General features: G+C 38.7%; 2 protein-coding genes across 2 annotated transcripts; both read right to left on the reverse strand.

The window, feature by feature from the left end:
* Nucleotides 1-7,120: 7,120 nt before the first annotated feature.
* On the reverse strand, nt 7,121-11,267 carry LOC121772087 (T-complex protein 1 subunit theta). Its single transcript, XM_042169054.1, has 13 exons — nt 11,002-11,267; nt 10,057-10,319; nt 9,830-9,976; nt 9,520-9,681; nt 9,346-9,423; nt 8,821-8,954; nt 8,607-8,679; nt 8,451-8,528; nt 8,253-8,375; nt 7,997-8,091; nt 7,696-7,905; nt 7,472-7,529; nt 7,121-7,393 (listed from the first exon to the last, which is right to left on the reverse strand). The coding sequence occupies exons 1-13, from the start codon at nt 11,150-11,152 to the stop codon at nt 7,328-7,330; spliced, it is 1,638 nt and encodes a 545-aa protein (XP_042024988.1). The 5' UTR covers nt 11,153-11,267; the 3' UTR covers nt 7,121-7,327.
* A 9,870-nt stretch (nt 11,268-21,137) lies between these two features.
* Nucleotides 21,138-22,257, reverse strand: LOC121769882. The gene is made up of 2 exons (XM_042166646.1): nt 21,531-22,257; nt 21,138-21,449 (listed from the first exon to the last, which is right to left on the reverse strand). The coding sequence occupies exons 1-2, from the start codon at nt 22,062-22,064 to the stop codon at nt 21,351-21,353; spliced, it is 633 nt and encodes a 210-aa protein (XP_042022580.1). The 5' UTR covers nt 22,065-22,257; the 3' UTR covers nt 21,138-21,350.
* Nucleotides 22,258-22,950: the final 693 nt, after the last annotated feature.

Genomic DNA, 22,950 nt, shown 5'->3' on the forward strand with positions numbered 1-22,950 from the left:
GCTCATGAGATTTATATACTAGTTTCAGTTTTCTTTTAACACCGATGTGAGACAGTTATATGTTATATTTTTAGTTTCAATTGCCAAAAGACATCATTCATAGTTTCATCAAAATTATCAAAATGTTTGGTTGCGTTATGAGAAAGGCACCTTCCTTGCTCTGTTACTTGCTGCTTTATAAGAAAGGTATTGTTGAAACTTCAAACACATAAATCTCTCCACTACTTCACCTTCTTCACTGAGAAACAGCACACGTTCCCACAAAAATTGAGGTAGCAATCTCAAGATCAATACTTGTAATAACAGGGTGTGGTTTTTGCTTCTGGTGATGGGATTGAGGGACTTGGGGTGAACTGGGGCACCATGGCCAACCACAAGCTGCCTCCGAAGACGGTGGTGCAGCTCCTCAAAGACAACGGCATCAGCAAGGTGAAGCTCTTCGACGCCGATCAATCCACCATGATCGCCATCCCCAACAACCAGCTCTCCGCCATGAACTCCTACGCCCGCGCCAAGGACTTCGTCCGCCGCTACAATTTCGACGGCGGCGTCACCATCAAGTAAGAATTCGAATTTTCCCCCAATTTCTCCCTCAATTTAGCCCTAATTTTTGCCCCAGTTCACCATAATGGTTGGCCATGATGCCCCAGTTCACCCCAAGCCCCTCAATCCCCATCACCAGAAGCAAAAACCACCACCCTGTTATTATTACAAGTATTGATTGTTAGAAGTATTGATTGTTAGAAAGGAAAATATCTAAGTAAGGAAAATAGGTAAACAAGGAAAAAAAATTAATTAGGGAATGAGTATTATGGCAAATCTTATCAATTTTATGTAACTCTTGGCCTATTTAAAGGAGGCGTACCTATTGTAATTCTATGAACAAGTTGAATGAATAATACGCATATCTTTCAACATGGTATCAAAGCAAAGACTCATAACAAAATCTTTGGTTGTTCCGTTTATGTGCATGTACCGAAACACGAAAGAGGAAAATTTTCTGCATGTGCAATAAAATGTATTTTTTTGGGGTATGGGGTAAATCAGAAGGGCTATCGATGCTATCACCCGGGGTCTAGGAAGGTTATAGCAACCATGAATTGTAATTTTCTAGAAAGTGAATACTTCTATCGCACCCAACCTCGGGGTCAGGGGGAGTGCTGTTCAGGGGGAGTGTGATAAAATTGGACCCCTCAGTTTTCCGATGCCACATCCAAGTATCTCGAACGTGGAACCAACAGAACAAGCTAGTGTCACTGCCGAGTCAGTCACATCTGCTGTAGAGCCTCCTCAACCGCCTACGCCTGAATCGAGTCCTCCTCCAGTGATATCCGATGTAATTCCTGAAACTAGCTCAGATAATACAGTTATTACTCCTGACACTTTTGGTGTAGACGAGAATGAGCTTAAGACGGAACTTTCAGACAGTTTTGGGGTCAAACGTGGAATATAGTTTTTCTGGGGTCCTAACTGTAATTTTCCCGGGTCATATTGCATATATTCTGAACTATAAGGACCAGAAATTAAATTACTCATGCTTTGGGGTTTATTCTGAAAATCAAATTGGGGATCGGGGTTTCTCAACCCCAATCCGTTACCTCCATATGACCCGCCTCCTTTCTTCTCCGCGAAGGCTGCCTCGCCGGGCCTGCCGCCTCCACCCGGTTGAGGACCGGTATCTCCTGCTCTCCCACGGGTGTTAGTCATCTTCCTATTCCCTGCTCCTTGCAGAAATAATCCGCCTCCATCTTCGACTCCGATGGCTAATCGAGCTTTAGCCTTTTGATTTTCATCCCACCATTCCGGAAATCCAACGAGGAGGAAACATGTATCTCGAGTATGTCTTTGTTTTCCGCAATGAGAGCACCAAAATTTTGATTTGTCGGGTTTGAAACCGCCTTGGCGATTGGGCTGTTGCGCTGCGGTTCGTGGTGGTGGCTGTTTTGGTCGCGGTGGTGGTTGGTTTCTGACGGTGAACCCGTGTCCGACTTGGCCCGATGATGATCCATCATTGATTGCGCCGGTCTGGAGATCGATGTCTGCTGCCGGCATGATTTTCAACCGCATAGCTTCTCGTTTTACCAGACCGTATGCGGTCTCGGCTGAGGGCAACGGGGTTTCCTTGAGAATATCCCTTCGGATCCCGTCATATCTTGCATTCAAGCCTGTTAGGAATTTGAACAGCCGTCTTGTTGCTACATACGTTCGAAGTTGGCTAATCCCCTTGTCGCAGCAATCCACAGGTTGATATTGGCATCGGTCAATTTCGACCCAGATTCCGTGGAGATGTCGCCAATATGTTTCTAGCCCATGTTCCCCTTGCACGATTCGGCCTGCCTTTTCCTCTAGATCGTACAACAGATATAGATCTGCAGTACTTTCGAATGTAGTTTGTAGGCTCTCCCACAGAGCTTGCGCGGTTTGGTGATGTGCAAAGTCGACAACAATTTCTGTTTCGACGTTGTCAATTATCCATGAGAACACTGTCATATCGGCTTCCTCCCATTCTGTGTACCCCTTCATTCCAGGTTCCGGCGGCTGCGGTGTACCGGTGATATACCTGTTTGCTCGTCTTCCCACGATGGCTACTCTCATCAGCCGTTTCCATAGGGGATAATTCATCCCGTTGAGTTTAACGGCTAGAGTAACATTCTTACTCATCTTTAATCGTGTCTCCTCCATATTTGGTTTCTCTTCATCGTCTGACATGTTGCAGGTTGAAAATAACCACCTTCTTGGTCGGGAAAGGTATTAGGCTATGATGATTGGACCCCTCAGTTTTCTGATGCCACATCCAAGTATCTCGAACGTGGAACCAACAGAACAAGCTAGTGTCACTGCCGAGTCAGTCACATCTGCTGTAGAGCCTCCTCAACCGCCTACGCCTGAATCGAGTCCTCCTCTAGTGATATCCGAGGTAATTCCTGAAACTAGCTCAGATAATACAGTTATTACTCCTGACACTTTTGGTGTAGACGAGAATGAGAATGCAGCAATTGATGGTGATACCGGCCGCTATATACTCCCCAACAGAACTACTCGTGGGGTCCCAGCTAAGAGATACAGTCCTGAGAGGATTAGTAGAAGCCGATATTCTATGGCGAATCTGGCTAAAGCAAATCTAACAGAGATGGCTAGGGCGTTTGAAGCAGCACTTTACGAAGAAGAAGAAATCTCATATACGGCCGAGGAGGCTATGAAAATTGCTCACTGGCGAGAAGCAATGCTAGTAGAAATGCGGGCTCTGATGAAAAACAATACATGAGAAGTATGTCTTAAACCTGATGGAGTTCGAACTGTGGGATGCAGATGGGTCTTCACTATCAAACGGAGGCCAGATGGGTCGATTGAAAGGTATAAGGCGAGACTTGTGGCCAAAGGATACACTCAGACTTATGGAGTTGATTATGCTGAAACATTCTCACCGGTAGCAAAAATGAGTACTATTCGAGTGCTCTTCTCAATAGCGGCAGTCAGGGAATGGCCACTACATCAGTTCGACGTGACAAACGCATTCTTACATGGGGAACTGAAGAAGCCCATTTACATGGAGCCACCACCTGGATTTGTTGGAGATTTCGAAGGAGGAAAGAATTGCAAACTAAAACGAACACTATATGGGCTAAAGTAGTCACCTAGAGCTTGGTTTGGGAGATTCTCTGAGGCAATGAAGAAGTATGGGTATGATCAAAGCAACTCTGATCATACATTATTCTTGAAGAAAAGAGAAGGAAAGATTACATGCCTCATCATCTATGTAGATGACATGATTCTCACGGGAGATGATGAAGAGGAAATAAGCAAGCCAAGGAAGAATTTGTTTGCAGAGTTTGAAATGAAGGACTTGGGATTACTAAAGTACTTTCTGGGTATAGAAGTGCTAAGGTCAAAGAAGGGGATCTTCATCAGTCAGAGGAAATATGTACTTGACTTGTTAACCGAGACAGGACTACTGGACTGTAAGCCAGCAGATACTCTTATGGTTCAGAATCATGGTCTGCGGATAGTTGAAGGAGCTTAAGCCACTCACCGCACGAGATATCAACGTTTAGTTGGGAAATTGATATACCTATCCCACACTAGACCCGACATAGCTTATGCAGTTGGAGTAGTTAGTCAGTTTATGCATGCACCTCAAGTAGCTCACTGGGAAGCAACACTGAGGATTGTTCGATATCTGAAAGGGACAGCGAACCATGGGATTCTATTCGAGAATCATGGACATTTAGAGATTCATGGATTCACGGATGCTGATTGGGCAGGGAACCCAAATGACAGAAAATCAACTGCTGGATATTTTACCTTTGTGGGAGGAAATCTTGTCACGTGGAGAAGCAAAAAACAGAAAGTGGTAGCTTTGTCAAGTGCAGAAGCTGAATTTCGAGGGATTAAGAGTGGGTTGACTGAGATTCTGTGGCTGAGGAAATTGATGACTGAGTTGAACTTAAACTCACAGAAGTCATGTAAGTTGTTCTGTGATAATAAGGCGGCAATCAGTATATCTGAAAATCCAGTTCAGCATGATCGGACAAAACATGCCGAGGTGGATCGACATTTCATCAAGGACAATATATAGGCCAAGACGGTAGAACTTCCTTTTGTGAGATCTGAAGATCAGTTGGCGGATATACTCACGAAAGAGGTCGATGCAAGAAGCTTCCATGAGGTATTGGGCAAGTTAAGTATCGGTAATCCCATTACTTAACTTGAGGAGGAGTGTTAGAAAGGAAAATATGTAAGTAAGGAAAATAGGTAAGCAAGGAAAAAAAATTAATTAGGGAATGAGTATTATGGCAAATCTTGCCAATTTTATGTAACCCCTGGCCTATTTAAAGGAGGCGTACCTATTGTAATTCTATGAACAAGTTGAATGAATAATACTCATATCTTTCAACATTGATCTTGACATTGCTACCTCAAATTAAAAGGTTTTTGCCCCTTTTTTAAGTTTTGATGATTTCCCTTCTTTCTGTAAACTGATAAGGAAGAGTTTGTGGGAACGTGTGCTGTTTCTCTAGGAAGAAGGTGAAGTAGTGGAGAGATTATTTTAGGGGATGTGTTTGAAGTTTGAACAAAGCCTTTTCCTGATAGCTTTAAATTGGAGATTATTTGTAATAAAACGGATACATAGAGCTAGCTTTCTATTTGAATCGACTTCGTCTCTGATTACTTTAATTCAATCTATCGGAATAAAGACAAAAAACAATTACTACTAATCCAATGTCAAAAACTGGAATTATTAGTGGGCGGTGATGAAACTGGATTGATTATAGGGGGAAGGGGGCCCCACTTTCTTAACGGCTATATATCTCAACTGAGCATCGAGATTACAAACATAATCCTAATACTTTTCTTTTTCAATAAATATTGTAATAAAGTCAGTATATATATATTACAAAATCAATCAATTTATCATATCATTAGAAATTAAATAACATATACTAAGAATTCAATTAACATATATTAGAAATCCAATAATCATATATCAAAAATTCAATAATCATGTAACTCTAAATTTAAAATTAACTCAAAATTATTGAATTTTATATAGCTTTTGAGATTAAATTTTTGTATAAATTATAATTTCTCCACCCCTGCTACTCGCACTTTTATTTCTGGATCGTAAATCAATGATTGAGTAATAAGTGTAATTAAATTAATATTTTAAATGTAATAAGCAAACATTTAATAATAGAATACTTAATTAATTCTAATATCTTAATTAAATACCCTAATTTATACTTGAAATAGAAATAGTGCAAGTAGTTTGCAACGGACTGAAAAAGAAAAGTACGAGTAGCATGAGACATGATGCGGAAGTAGTATACTTAATTAATGGTAAGTTTACACAAATTTTAACAAATTTCTAATTGCATGTGTACCGTGTGTTCACAAAAAAAAAATTCACGGAACAATATAATATGCAAGTATATATGCTAATTATAAAGAGATTTATTGCAATGTTATAAACTTATAATTACATAAATTCAATATATATAATAGAGCAAATTTAATGAATTTTGTAATTATGTGAATGATAATTTTCTGAATATATTGACTCCAATCATTTGCGTATCATAAGGTGCAAATGTTATAAGAAGTGTATTGTCGAATTTGTATTGGTATAAATGACGGTTGTCAACCATAGTTAATTATTGTGATTAATTATAATGACCCATGTTTTCCTTAAGGAAGAGTTTGTTCTAATAATAAAATGGATGGGATTGAATAGGAAGAGAAGTAACGGTGTTAGAGGGATTTGACGGAATGTATCAATTTGGAACACTAAATAAATTTTTTGTATGAAATACGTAAACGTAAAACTTTTTGTATTAAATTGAAACAATGGTTAAACATTTTGTATGTAGAATGTATTTACCCCACAATAGATCAACTTTGAATAAAATCACAAATTCTTAGATTATTTTATAATACTACAACTGAAGTTGCTATGCAGATTAAATTGTAGTAGATTGCTAGTTAATTTCTTTAATAAAATCAATAATTACGTGACTGCTTAAATCTCCAATCAATATTCTATAGGAGTTTCTATTTATACTTTTTTGTTAGTATAGAGATTGTGTTAAATTATGTTTTTGGTATAATACCGAGGAGTGCTCGAAGAGAGAAACTAACGAACATAAGAAACATGTAATATCATGAAGCAATTAACTGACTACTTAGACTCGCCGTAGGGGTTTATAAAACATGAACTCTTCTAATAAAGCTATACGCAAAATGCGACAAAAATTCAGGTGCATATGACAAACCACAACTGACTTGAAATTCTAGAGCGGCAATTGCCAGGAATATCAAAACGTCCTAGAATCAAACCTCCATGCTCCAAGCTTGTGACGAAATAAACCTCCTCCAAAACCTCGTCCTAGAGGCAAAATCTCTATTCATTTTTAGGGTATCACTGGATAGAGGTCGCCAATCAATTAAGATAGGCAATAGCGAGACTCCCATGTTTATACCTTCTACCTTGGGCATCCCCTATAAATGGAGCCATACTGATAATTTGTTTCATAATCACTTATGGTTTTACTCTTTCCTCTTTGAGGACCTTATTAGGAGGAATTTGCGAAGTTTGTACCTGGTCTCTACATCTAATAGCATCTATACAAAATAAAATTAACTTCCCAATTAACACTGAAAAAGTGTTTCCACCATTCCCCCAAGATGAATACAGTTAAAAAAAATAATGCTCTCCAAAAATTTCCCCATCCAAACACAAATAAACATCTCACAGTAACAACATTTCTAAAATGCATCAGTCCGCAATACAGAAATACATCTACCAACTATATATATTGTCACCACCAACTTAATCTTCATCCATAGCTCCTTGGGCAGGCGGCCTTGGACCACCGGCCGGTTTCGCCATAATGATCTGAAAAAAAAAAAAAAAACTTATGTAACATGTTGACACCCTACAAAATAAAGAAACAATTACGGATAGTGTATTTACCTGATCCACACGCAGGACGGTACAGGCAGCATCTGCAGCGTACTTTAGAGCAAAGAACCTGCACAAAGACATAATTTAATTTCTTCTCCAAAATATGCTTTGATTGTGTATTACCTGATTCACACGCTACACAATATGTTTTGCTATGGGATATTACAGAAGAAAAGTTAAGAGCCGTAACCCAAAATGGTAACATTTGTTCTCTCTTGGAAAAGGCAGCTTACTTGGTGATGTAGAGATCCCATATTTTCATGGTAGACACATCCTTGCAGGCACCTTCCTCCAAATCAATGCCGACTTTGGTGTTACCAGATGCATGCTCAGCATACAAAGATGATATGATTTCAATAGCATTGAGCCCAGCATTTTCAGCCAGTGTCTTAGGGATCATTTCAAAACTTTCAGCAAATTTTGCTATTGCATACTGATCCAACCTGAACGGAAATGGCTTCATGTTAAACAAATTCCCAGAGAAAATATACATTTTAGCAAAAACATTAACTGAGAATCTAATTAGAAAAATACCCTGTTTCTTTTAAAGAAAATTCTTTCAGTCTTTTAGCTAATTCAATCTCAGTAGCTGCTGCTCCAGGTACTGTCCGACTATCCCTGCACATAGCCTGGTGGATAATAGCATAAAAACTATGTTGAGATATTTTGATCAACATAATATGAAATGGAACTAAAATACAAGAAAATGACAATTTCTCATTCTCTGATGGCAGAATAAAAGAAAAGGCGACCAATTGGTAAAACTCCAAAACGTTTGTATGAAAAGTACCTTGTATGAATTCACGCCATCATCGACCGCTCTTTCTAGATCATCCAATATGCTATCAGTGCTCCCTCGCAGCACAACAGTGGAAACAGAATTTCCGCCTTGCTCATTTTTTACAACTGTAACCTATACGACAGTGTGGAGAGTGAGTAAACAGAACTGGGGGTTAAAAGTAAGAGGGCCACAATCTAGTTCACATACTCTTGCCCCGCCTATCTCCTCCACTGAAACAGAATCAACATATCCAAGATCATCTGGATTTGGCTGACTTAGCTTTAACTGCCCATGGAGAAACACACAATGTCAGAACCACCAAAAAGAGCATGCACAATGTTCTCTTATATCGGCAATGCTTACAAGAGCAACTGCACCAGTGGTGCGACAAAATCGCCGTAGTTCAAATTTGGAGCTGATCTTTAACACCATGAGCCTGCAAAACCATAATTTGTGTATTCAGTTACACATGCCGATAATCCAACAAAAAGAAGGTATAAAAGATCATTCGTGACAATATGTAATGTGGACAAAACACCAGGAAGAAACAGTTTACTGAGAAGGATTGAGGCTTTACTTATAGCGCTCGCAAAAATGCAATGCCATTTCCCCAACAGCTGCCCCACTAACAATGACCTTTGCACCTGAATCTGCAACTGCTTTGATAAGCTCCTCAACCTTAGCTTCTTCAGTCTTTGCATAATTCTCAAGCTGTAACACATTTAACCATGTGATAAATCATAGATATAAATCAACTATAAGCAGAACAACCATGCTCTTCATGCAATAAGACTTCAAAATTTGGTTCCATGAAAGCAGATGTCAATAAGGAGATAAAGTTAGAAACTGTTAGTAAGAACTGATTCAAAACCTTATAGAAGGTGAATGTCATTAAGACCAATGATTAAATACGGAAAACGTTGAAAGGAAACTGATGCTTGGTTCTCAGTTTCACACTCAGATAGCCAATTCATAGTGCAGGCAACTACTCAGGGTATATCACATAATCAACAAGTACCAAAAACAATTTATAAGGCGAAAGGGCATGCGTTGAGCAAATTCCTAATAAAATTGACCAGAGAGAGAAGTTCTTGAGGGATACCTGGTCAGCACTATGAATAAGAACAGTTCCTTTTGTTTCAGTTGCAGTTGTATCAACACCCCCAACAAAAACTGCAACCTAACAAATTATTGCAATGGATCATTGTAATGTGTGTGGGCTATACAATGAAATCCAGAAAGCTCTAAACAAATCAGACTTGTAGACAACAGATACCTTGGCATTTTCCAATCTCTTTATAGTTCCCACTGCATCACTTTTCAACACCAAGCCCCTGACTACTAGAGAATTATTCAAACCTCCGCCCAATAGCTTTGCAACTCGTACATTATCCACATTGAAATTTGCAGGGTTCTTGGGGCAAACTTGTATACAAGCCTAAAGCAAAAGGGTTTCCATAAAGAGAAGTAAAAAGTTGACTTAAAACTGCATACTAGACTTCAAGGAAAGCTCTTCTTGGTTAAGAAATACTATGAAACTTTACTATATCATTGCATGAAACAGTAGAAACCTCAGATTTATTTACCTCAGCAATGAGAGAGCATAACTTCTCTTCTTGTCCGAATTGTTTACTTGCCACTGAGGATCTCATTCGTGTAATTACTTCATCTTTGTCTCTCACATTCATATTTTCAGAACCTTTTTCAACCATTTCCTCGAGTACCTCAATGGTCTGCAAAAACATGATACCATCAACTTAAAAGCCACAAAATATTCTTCACTATCAGTGAAAAGAGATCAGCAATGTCACACCTTATTAATTGCCTTTGTGTATCCAACAATGATCTCACTTGGATGCAGTCCCATCCTAATAAGTTCTTCAGCATTTTGGAGAAGCTCCCCAGCAAAAGAAACAGTCAAATTGGCTCCATCCCCAATTTCTTCTTGCTGTGCTTTCCCAGCTAAAACCAAAAGCTTGGCTGCAGGATGCTGAACCTCCAGCTCATTTACAATTGTTGCAGCATCATTTGTGACAAAAAGCTTATCCAAATGATTGATAACCATCTTATTCATACCTTAACCGAAAAAGGGTATACATTAGTAGAAAATGGATGAAGACTTCAAATATCACAAAGACTAATGAGTTTACGAGCAGTCCTAATATGATAAATAAAAGATTCCAATTAGATCTCCAATTGGGAGTAATAGAAATGTTAATTAAAGAAACACTATAGTCCCTGGTCATCATAGTTTCACTAGTGAATTCAACAAAGATTGTATTTGACGAAGTTTCTCCGGGGAAACAGATACAAGATCAGTATCAGGTCGTAACAAAGTCGGGAGATCTCTATAACTGGCATAGAAATAACAAATAAAACAAACTATATCAGATCCAAATGTATCTTATTCCTAAGTTCCCAAACAGGACCAAACGTTAAGCTAGTGTTGGTGACCTTGAACTCATAAAATCATGAAAAGCTTAAAACACCTGATTTTATCCTTAGTATTAGAAATCTAGTAGTTGTTAGTTTTTCTAAACAAAGCTCGCAGTAATCAGTACTTGCCTACTCGTACAGCAATTGATCAAAATGTAGGGATTAGGGTTTAAATTCATATAAGAGAAGCTCAGGCTACTGCAAGCACACAAGTTAATGAGGTAACACAAATTCAAATAAGAGAAGCTTCATTATTTCAAAAAAAAATCAACGGTAACCGATATAGTGAAGAAATAGAGAATGATTTGAGAGGTAGAGATACCATTGGGGCCGAGGGAGGTGCGAGTGATGACGGCAAGCTGCTTGCAAGCGTCGATGTTCTTAATGACGGCTTCGTCGAGGCCGGAGAGATGGCGATGGCCCTCCTTGAGCATGGACTGTATGCCATAGGGCTGCATCGAGAAACCTACCATTTTCGTTTGGAATTTGAAAAATGAAATGGGGTAGCTCGATCTCACACTCAGAATAGTAGAGCAGTAAAGCAACCCTAGATGGGATGAAGAATATGAATGAAGCCTTTTGTTTGTTTTTTTCTTTCTTTATTTCTCCTTTATATAACATGGGCCGAAACTACTAGGCTTTACGAAATGTAACTATTATCGTCGCATGATTTCTTAAACAACGCACTTTAGCAGCTTGTATTTGATACGCCAATTAGATTTAACACTCCATAAAAATAGTTTCAATCTTTCATGAAAATTAGTCTTATAATAAAAAAGTTTATATCTAATTTATTAATCACTTTTTTTAATGAAATGGAATCATCATTCCATACCCGCCGCTTTATCTCTCTCTCTTTTTTTTTTTTGTAATACGTCAATTTCACACTAAAATGTGTATCAATGGGAGTATGGGACTATTTTTTGACAAATGCATGAGTAGTTTTTAACAATAATTTAATATACTCTATCAAAGGGACTACTTACAAGTTTTAACGAACGCATGAGTAGTTTTTAACAATAAGACATGGAAAGAACTCTAGCAATTAGTGGCAAGTATGTATCTCCTTACTTATCCCTTTTACTTGAAATATTACATTATATATATATACCCTCTCACTCAAGTCTTGCCTCTATCGCCTTCTACCAAGAAGGAAACTATTCACTACTCATTCATATCGAACAACTAACGAGATGAGTAGACTATTAGGTGAATCGTGAATATAGCTCTCGTCGAACAACTAAGCGTATATAAGGAGAGTCAAGCGTGGATTCCAGGCCAAAGTCTACTGTTGAATAAATCAATTGGAGAACTGGATACTCAACTAACATTACCAACTTTTCATACCGGTGGTGTGTTCGCGGGGCTATTGTAGGACACATTTGAGCCCCTTCTAATGGTAAATAAAATTTTAGACATGACTTGCGTGAATATTGCCAAGCTTCCATCTAAAGACATTGCTAACCTTTGCAGGACATGACCTTTTAGCAAGCCCCCGTTGCTTGTGTCGAAAGATCCTGAGGATAGGACTGACCTAGCTAGTTATTGTAGGGCACGGTGATGCCCTCCCTGTACGAAAAGCATCACGTCTGCCATAGTTTCGAGTTTATACTATTCGAGCAATTATTCGCCTAACTGTGATCAATACAGGTTGCTGAAACGGAAAAAGGAAGCTATCCGTAGTGCATATTTGGCTAGACATCCTGAAGCTTTCTGGGTAAGGCTGGCTTAACTTTCTCAAAAAGCTTTTTTGTCCTGAAATTGACAATATTGTTACAATTATATTATGAAGGTCGACTTTGGTGACTTCCAATTTCTGCGGATTGAACCTAAAGTTGTTAGTGTTGGGGATAATGCTGGAATTACAAGAGATAAACAATACTGGGCGTAATACAACCCAAGAAGGAAGGAAGAACTAAAACTGAAAATTATAATGAAATCGAAACTGTAAAAGCGTAAAAGCGTTTAGCCGAGTCGAGGAGTCTTCTTTTCGCAAGACGAGATACGCCCCGGTAGTGCTCTCGGTTTGGCGTGTCGTCCCCAAAGATAAAATGGCTACGTCTCTGATGAAGCAGCACTGGATGGAGGAGAGGGCAGAGCTTCGGAAAGAAAGACTATGCAGAGAGTATGATGCTTGTGAGTATGTTGTTCTGATTGTGCTCTATTCCTAATGCAAGGAATGACTAGCCTATTTATAGGCTTGGTCCACTGCAGGGGTTAACCCAGCCTTGATGGCTGTCATCATGGCTCATTAAGGCGGGGCTGTAACCGCCGGCCGTTACGAGTTTGAAAGCTGGAGTGGTCGACTTTGAATCTAGACGTTGTACACGCCCTAGTTCAACCGTCACATGTGGACTTCGACTTGATCAAGACGCTGATCAAGCCATCGCTCAAGGCGCAGCAGGTCAAGTTGATCGGGCTACTGAAGCCATCGCTCAAGGCGCAGCAGGCCGAGTTGATCAAACTGCTGATCAAGGCACAGCATGTCAAGTTGATCAGGCTGCTGCCCAAAACTTAGGTTGTCCAAAACATTAAGTTTGGATCCAGGGACAAGCCCAAGAACCAAGCCCAAAGACCACCCAAAGACCAAGATCCAAGTCCAAGACCAAGACCAAGGGCACGGGCACGGGCTCGGCTAGGCGCGTGTGCGGGCGTGTGGGCTCTTTCACCCATCTTTGTCCACGATAATTACTAAGTATAATAAGTCACTTAATAAATACACATTTAAAGATGTGTCTCATCTCCTATGTGGGATAATTAACACTAGTTAATTACTCCCTACACTTTCAACTCCTAGCTTTATCAAAAGCTACAATGTGACCAATTTTAATCCACTATTTCTTACTCACCGGGAATCGGATTTAAGAAAGTGAATATACTACGGTCATCTACGTGGAACGTCGATCGATGCTATATCATTTAATTCTCCAAAATTAAATGTCTCGTCATATTTATTATTTGTCAAACTTCATTGACTGGACATCTTAAAACAAGATTCCAACAATCCCCCACATGAGTGGAAATAGCCAAATGCATATGCATGCAGACACAAGCTCAACCCTCACGAGGTATATAAGCATAAGGATAGGTAGTTGTTGGCTTTGAACCCTCCATAGTCGACACCATCGGATACACATGCGGCTTAGTAGCGCGATGCTTTGAACTAATCCCCCACGGCGTGCACCGAGATAATGGTGTTAACGCTTAAACACTCCAACCTCATCCGTTCTCATGTTTTGTGTCCTTTGCGGCCTTGGACACCACTTTGGATTCATAAGTGTGTTATTTGAAGCGGCATCACTTCACACTTATATAGGTGATTCCTAATCGAGTATCTTGTCCTACTCGGTCTCCTTGAGAACTCAATTTCCTCGAGATCCTTAGGAGTCATTAAAAGTCATAGACTTAGCCTCACCACTAGGCAAGTTTTCCAACACTCTATTGCTCTCTAGGGAATAGATATAGTTGAGTGTTTCTCATGAACTCTCATAGCTTAGTTGTCCCTTTGAACCAAGTTCTTGGGATCTCCAGTCATCATGGTTGGGTTACCACTATGATACTTCTTTAGTTTGTGGATTTCAAACTCATTCCCTCTAGCAACTTAGGTGGTCCAAAACATTAAGTCTGGATCCAGGGACAAGCCCAAGATCCAAAGACCAAGGGCAATGGCTCGGCTCGGCGCGCGTGTGGGCTATTTCACCCATCTTAGTCCACGATAATTACTAAGTGTAATAAGTCACTTAATAAATACACATTTAAAGATGTGTCTCATCTCCTATGTGAGATAATTAACACTAGTTAATTACTCCCTACACTTTCAACTCCTAGCTTTATCAAAAGCTACAATGTGACCAACTTTAATCCACTATTTCTTACTCACCGGGAATCGGATTTAAGCAAGTGAATATACTACGGTCATCTACGCGGAACGTAGATCGACGCTATATCATTTAATTCTCTAAAATTAAATGTCTCATCACATTTATTATTGGTCAAACTTCATTGACCGGACATCTTAAAACAAGATTCCAGCAGTTAGATATGTATCGGGAGTTGCAACAACTTTATTAGGATCGGGGAGGTTTGTGTGTTGCTACTCAGCTATAATTGAAGAGAACAATTTTGAGCTTTTCATACAAGATTATTTTTATGTTAGAATTCACCTGATTTGTTATTGTTGATTGGTGGAATTCTGCTGTGTGAGTACTTGCAGTATTCAGAACAGCAAAAGTGGATCCAGTATATCAATTCTCAAAGCCTATAACGGTATAACCAGCAATATCAGTGGTAACAAATTTAAGTCATTCTTTGGCTGGGATCTCGATCTTCTCTGAATGCTACTAGATTCATATATTTGTTGCAGTCCCACATGAATAAAGATCATGCAGCTGAGACAAAGCTGATAGTCCAGCACTCTACCTCTGTTCCGGTAATACTGCGTACTGGTGTTGCTTTATGGCTATGCTGCTTCTGCATTTGATAGTTCTGAAGTTGTTGGTGCAACTGTATTATGCATGTGTTATGATTTATTAGGATTCATTAAGGTTTAATTATCTTTAGAGTTGTTTCTCCCTGAATTACGAACTGGTCTGCGAACTTCGGTGGTGACATGTCCTAATGAATGCCATCAACACATGTCACGACCGCCCTTTAGGGTTAATAAAAGTGGGCGATTGTGATTAAAATGACTTAATGAACAGACATAAAAGACTAGGGTTTCAATAAAAGTCTGACCAAGAATTTAAGTTTAATAAATAAAAAGACTAAAGGTTTAGCATTTATTCAAAAGATAATAAGTTTTCAAACATCCCAACAAACAGTTTCATAGTTAAATAAGAATAAGTAAAGAAATTATCACAGCGGAAACATCCAAGAGAAGAGTGAAGTCATGTGTGAAGACACAACGACACTCGGAGTTTCAAAATAGCAATATTATTTTATTAATTCTGCTCAACACCACCAACCGCTCGTCGCCGCTCAACTTGCACATAGAGAAAACACATGCAGGGCTGAATACTTATGAAAATACTCAGTGGCTCATGTCGAAAATATTTTCAAATAAGAGTATATGTTATCATGCCATACGTAAGTAACCATCGGGGTTTTACTTTAGAAAGGCCTGAGGCACCCAAAATATTTTCCATTGATCAAAATAGCAACTGCGCAGTCATTTTCCCATAGACGTCAACCATATCTGCCAATACATGACAAGGAATGCGGCCGCAAACCAGGTCACTAGATCGGCCAGCCCGTACGCTAGCACACGATCTACCATAGGTGTACACTAATCCTCGTAGGGTTTGCGGCCCTACGAGGACCCGAATTCGATTTATATAACAGTGGCAAAAAGCCACATCAGATAGGCGAGTTAAAACAAATCACGGCATGATAATCATAGAAATTTTCATCAATAAAGCATTTAGGACATCGTCCTTATTTAAAAGAGAGCCCACCTCGACCGTTTCGATTTCAAGTATCGTTTTCCCTTTGATATCACGCTTCGCGCACGAATTTTCACCTTTAGATAAGGTATTACCAATTAGTCACAAACATTGACTTAATATTATGCATGTCCCCGACGGTTCCCTTTTCCCCATCAACATATGGAAATCGCATCATAGCATACAACTTTGATTAACACATCACTTCATCATAGAGTGGTTCTTTAATCCATATATAAATCATGTATATCACTTATAACATAACAATACAGTTATTTTTGTAAAGATAGAAATCCGGCGGCACTGCGCAACCATTTTATAAAAATCATTAAAAATTCACCCGACTCCCGTTGGGGCTAAACCTTTACCACAATACAGTAGACTCATCAAATAACTTCCAGTTTAAATTTCATATCAAAATACCCCTTTTTGGTTGGTCAGATAGAAAACGTAACCTACTGGTCGAGGAAATATTTTCTAAAAGAATTGCGCAGTCAACTTCAAAAATTCGCCACAAATTCATCTTTTATCCAGAAGGGTTGAAATTCACACACAACACAGAAGACATCATGAAGTGTACTCAAGAAAAAGAATCGATCGAAACGGAGTTCATTTGGTCGGTCAAATACGTGTCGGAACCTACTGTCCGAACTCACAGTTTTTTTTCATGCTTTTAAATCCGAATTAGGGTTTTATCCCTATTCATTCAAACACAATCTTCTCATGCTTTGAACACACAAACATGCTTAAAAGAGTCATCACCCTCATGCTTTCATAACATCACACATCATTCACCAAAGATTCATTTAAATTCATCATACAATTACGTTCAAGAAGCATACACGCATACAAACACAAATTCCCACCGATTAAACCCTTAGATTTGAATTTCCTACACTCTCTACATGCATGAGGGAGTCAAGGAATGTTTAGATGGAGAGGAATGAAGAATAGAGGTTTGATTGTACCTTTCTTGAACGAAACAATCGGTAGAAACGAATATAACTCTTGATTCTTCAACAAACTCTTGGCTAATCGAAAGGATCTTGAGTAGAGTAGAAGAACAAGTGTGGGAGGAGTGGGGAAGAGAGAATGGGCGTGTGAGAGAGGGAGTAGGCGTGTGAAATTGTGGGGGCTAGGGTTAGTGTTTGGTTTAATCTCTTATTTATAGAGTTAGGAATAAAATATCCCACAATTAAATAAAGATTTGGGGAAGATATGAGGGAGTGGGAATTGGCGTGAATTTGGTGGAGAGATTTTGAAATCTTGGCTATTTAATTAGCCAATGATTTTATTTGGTATTTCACGGAGTAGAATAAAATATTACGGAGCATAATAAAATAATAATTCTCTCAATAAAAAAATAGGGAAGTGGCGTGAATAATGCTTCTTCCACAAGGAAATAAATTTCAAATCTTTAATTGAACAAGATAAGGCAATATTTGCTAGGATATTTGAATTTATTCATGGGAGGGAATAAATAGGGGATCAATTAGCATAATGAATAATTCATCCTCTCCACAATTAGGAGATTTTCGAAATCTCCATGGGGCAAGCATGGGGGGTCGACTTTCCTCATGAAGAAAATAAAGAATAATTGGCTTTGGATTTAATTTGGATAATTATCCCAAACAAATAATTAAATCCAAGGAAATTAGAATCACTCTCCAATAAATAGGAGTGGTCGAAAATTTCAAATAAAATGGGCAAGGTAATTATTGATGATCCTATTTAATCTCACTCACCCTTAGAAAAAAATAATTCACCACAATATATTTCACCCCGCATCAATTATTCAAATAGCCACGTCACAATTCAACACGATTGACTATTCCACCCACATCTCAACTCCAAAACAAAATTAGGTCACATAGAAATCAAGCAATTAATTCACTCATCATTTAATTTGCATACTTCACGGCGTTAAAAGCATTAAATTCAAAAATTTCATGGTTCGAAAATTAGGGTTCAGAAAGTGGGGCGTTACGACACATATTTGAGATCCTGAGAGTTTGCAACTTAGAAACCAGTCCATTTTTCAGGTGGAATTCGCGGACATGTTGGACATAGACAGTCTGGGTTTTAACGTGAAGGTTGTATTTGGTCAATAAATTGTTCTCTATACCTTTTCGCTTTTACTCTGGAAGTTATCTTCATTATTCATAGTAGAGTTTGTGAATGTACTATCTTTCCTTTGTAGGCTGTCAAGGCAACATTTTCAAGCTCCGGATTCCTTTTATTACAAGACGTGCTACATATTTCACTTAGTTGCTTACTAGTACTATTACATTGGGATTCAGTGATAATTTTGATATGATGAGTAAATTTGGAAGCTGACGTTTATCTCAAATTTCAGTTATTATGAATATAATTGTGTATTAATGTTTTGGACTAGGGATGTGAAGACACTGATAGTAGAAATGCTTCAAGCTGCCAGAAGTCTGACTCACCCCCCACCCTGCCTCTTGATCGCTGCATTGTTGGAATCTTGATTTTAAGATGTCTGGTCAATGAAGTTTTTGATCAATAATAAATGTGACGAGACATTTAATTTTGGAGAATTAAATGATATAGCGTCGATCTACGTTCCGCGTAGATGACCGTAGTATACTCACTTTCTCAAATCCGATTCCCGGTGAGCAAGAAATAGTGGATTAAAGTTGGTCACATTGTAGCTTTTGATAAAGCTATGAGTTGAAAGTGTATGGAGTAATTAACTAGTGTTAATTATCCCACATAGGAGATGAGACACATCTTTAAATGTGTATTTATTAAGTGACTAATTACACTTAGTAATTATCGTGGACTAAGATGGGTGAAAGAGCCCACACGCGCGCACACGCACGTCGATCCGAGCCGCACCCGCGCCCTTGGTCTTGGTCTTTGGGCTTGGTTCTTAGGCTTGTCCCTGGATCCAGACTTAATGTTTTTGACCACCTCAGTTTCGGGCATCAGCCTGATCAACTCGACATGCTGCGCCTTGATCAGCAGCCTGATCAACTCGGCCTGCTGCGCCTTGAGCGATGGCTTGATCAGTGTCTTGATCAATTCACGAAGTCCACATGTGACGGTTGAATTAGGCATGTACAGCGTCTAGATTCAACGTCGACCACTCCAGCTTTCAAACTCGTAACGGTCGGCGGTTACAGGCCTGCCATGATGAGCCATGATGACAGCCATCAAGGCTGAGTTGACCCCCGCAGTGGACCAAGCCTATAAATAGGCTAGTCATTCCTTGCATTAAAAAAAAGAATAACATTCACATACTCACAAGCATCATACTCTCTCTGCATTGTCTTTCTTCCCGAAGCTCTGTCCTCTCCTCTTCCAGTTCGCCGGAGCTTTGTTGATTGCGGTGCTGCTTCACCAGAGACGTAGCCGTTTTATCTTTGGGGACGACACGCCAAACCGAGAGCACTACCGGGGCGTATCTCTTCTTGCGGAAAGAGGCCTCCTCGACTCGGCTAAGTTTTATTTCCAGTTTACAGTTTCGATTTCATTGTAATTTTCAGTTTTTAGTTCTTCCTTCTTGGGTTGTATTACGCCCGATATTGTGTATCTCTTGTAATTCCAGTCAATCCACCACCATGCATGCCATACCATCTTTTTCAAGTAAATTAGCAAAATGAATAAGATGTTTAATCATGTGCTGAATTGAAATTGGAAAAACATACACAATCATTGGATTTAGGAGGCCTGTTAGTGTTTGGTGCATGTACATTAGTTGTTTTCTTGATTTGTATGGTTAAACTGACATAGCTAAACTAGAAAAGGTTAAAAATAATTAGATCACATTAATTATCCTAGTTGAAAGCGTGAAATTAACGTATAAGTAAGCTGAAATTGAATAATTATAATTATATTGACCACTTCAATTTTGGCTGGTATGAGGCAAAGGAATCGAATCGGCGACACATGTATGACAGTTCCTATTTTTCTCACTCCTTTAACAAATTCAAGGGCGGAGCAAAGCAACGGCCACCACTCAGTCACTCACTACCCCCAATGGATATATATAACCTAAACATGCTCGCATTCTCTTATTAGCAAAAAAAAATAAAAAAATAAAAAAAGTAGTAGTAGTAGTAGTATTAACAAGAATAATCAAGATGGCGATGAAGATGAAAAGGTTGTTGTGTTGGCAGCTGTGGTGGTGGCGGCATTGTCCGTCCAATACACGGCAGCGGCTGGTGGGGCGTTGACGGAGGCAATGGCTCCGGGACCCTCGGCCGCTACCCCTTTGGAATGCTTTTGTGATCAAAATTCATGTTTCATAGCATTATTAGTGATTTAGTAATTAGTTCGGGTGGATGAGGATTTTGCTCTTATGATCAAAATTCCGCTTTTTCTTTTCTCTATAAATCTTTATGTTTCACGTTTCAGATTAGTCACAACAAATGTGAATTCTCTCTATCCATCTCTTTCATAGTACCATATTTAAATATATGCAAATCCAATTGTCATTGCGGGTCATCGGCGCCTAATATCATGCAATTCTCCGGAATATGAATTTTTCTTCACCAACTTTGAAGTTGGGAAAAACTATGAACTTTATATGGGGTCACAGCTTCCCAAAAATGACGAATTTGATAAATTAAAAATGATTTAGAGCTTGTCTATACCATTTACTACTAATATTTTATTTATCCCTAATTACTTCACCACCGTTCTTGGTCTTGCCCATTAAATTGCGGAATATTTGTTTTGTATTCACTATTCACTAGGAATCTAATATTGTCGTCGCTTGGTTTACGACTTAATCCATTTCTTCATATTTGTATTTTGATATTTAAAATTTCAAAATTAACCACAAATTAAATTTCATTCTATTCTTTATATAAATACAAATAAAGTACTAATATTACAACCAAATTTTTTTTATTTTTAATGTAATTTATAAAATCAATAACAGTGTAAAAATATTTGAATCTGAACAAAAACAAAAAAAAAGTGCTAATTTACTAAATGGAGGTGATTGTTGATAAATATACTAATGCTAACGCAAGCTAACCATCAATAGCATAATATATCTAACTCCATTATATTACGGCAAATTAAAATTATTAAATATATCTTGTACAATCACAATAATAATAATAATAGTAATAGTAATAATTAATAACTGTGGTTGATATACCGAATTTAGCACAAGAAACATTGATTGATAACGATGAACAAAGAGTGCACCGTTTATTTATCAAACATCGATTCATTCCCTTCACATTCCTGATCAAAGAGCTGCATCATAGTAGCCACCCACAGTGATCCGTGCTCTGCTTATCGAAACTCCACTCACCGCCGCAATCGCCCCTTTCACCTTCATTATTCTCTGCAGCAACCGACGGAGTGATAAACAGTCTTCACCGCAGAAAAAAATTGCAAAAAATCAATTTAATCCGCACATCCTAACCTTGTCGTCGGTATAAATCCGGAAATGGAGCTTGTGATTGCGGTGTGGATGTTTGTTGCTGAAGACGATGATGCAGAAAGTTGCCGCCGCCGCCACTCCAAACGAGCAGATAGCCCCGATCCCGCTCAAGCCCCGCTTCCACGCGTTGGCGCCATCGTCCTTCTCGTCCTGGATCGCCATTTCCACATCGAATTTGCAAGGATCTTCCTTCGCTTCGAATCTGCTCGGCTTCGGCGATTCCACTTTCATGTCGACAAATTCAGGCTCCTTTATTTTTTTGAAGAAAACCTGCGAGATCGGGTCCTGATCGGGCTCGATACTGATCTGAATCGGCTGATCGCGATCAGGATCGTGGAGGAGGGGATGATTGGCAGTAGTTTCGACAAATTGAGGCGGCGGAGGGCAGATGAAGTAGTTCATGTGGAGAACCGCCGCGCCGGAAGGGTTGCGGGTGTAAATTTGCTTGTCGGCGTCGTGACTGATCTCGAGGTAGCCGTCGTCGGAGAGGAGCTCCCACTCATCTTCAACATCCATTAAATTCAACTGCGTAGAACAAAACAGAACAGAATTGAATTGAATTGAATTGAATTGATTTGGATATAGTAGTTGAGTGCGGTGGGGGAATTCGATTTTGGATTGCTAATTGCTACTACGACTACGAGTGAGAGAGAGCTAATTCGTCTATTTGCAATTGGAGAGATGAATCGTGGAATTTTCTATTTTTATTTTTCATATATTCTCCAAAATATTGGAGATGTAGATGTTGCATGGGACCCACCCCACCCCCAATTAACCTCCTGCTTACTCTTCTCTAGATATTTCTTTATTTTCTTTCGAATATAATAATAATTTATTATTTGCCATAGGTTTGATGTGAAGGTCGTACATACATATCAATATATCATCAATGCATTAATCATTTTAATTAAACTAACTTCACCTTCACCTTCACCTTCACCTTCACCTTCACCTTCACGCTTCACCTATTTTGCTACTCCTACTAGAGAGTAGTATAGTAACCAATAACAATTCCAACATGTATTACACGTACTAATCTCGTTCTAGAACATTTTATTGTTAAAAGTACACATGTTAAGTTAGTTAAATTAATAATCCCTATATTTCAAAATAAATGTCATACTCCCCTTTTTAATTTATTCTATAAAAGATATTACATTTACTTTTTAAATTTTTTTTCTATTAGTATTTTTCTATTATTTTCTCTCTTCCAACTTGATTCTTTTGATATGCAATTATGCATAAAATCCAATTTGGGATCTATCCATTCTCTTTCTTAACCGACAATAGTTATGTTCCATGAAGAATATATTTTGTATTCTCCTATATGAGAATTCACATTTTCCAATTTGAGATATTTAATTTATGTTTTACTGATTGATAGTGTTTCGAAAATGTAATT

This window comes from Salvia splendens, chromosome 16, assembly GCF_004379255.2.
Source record: "Salvia splendens isolate huo1 chromosome 16, SspV2, whole genome shotgun sequence".
Lineage (NCBI taxonomy): Eukaryota > Viridiplantae > Streptophyta > Magnoliopsida > Lamiales > Lamiaceae > Salvia > Salvia splendens.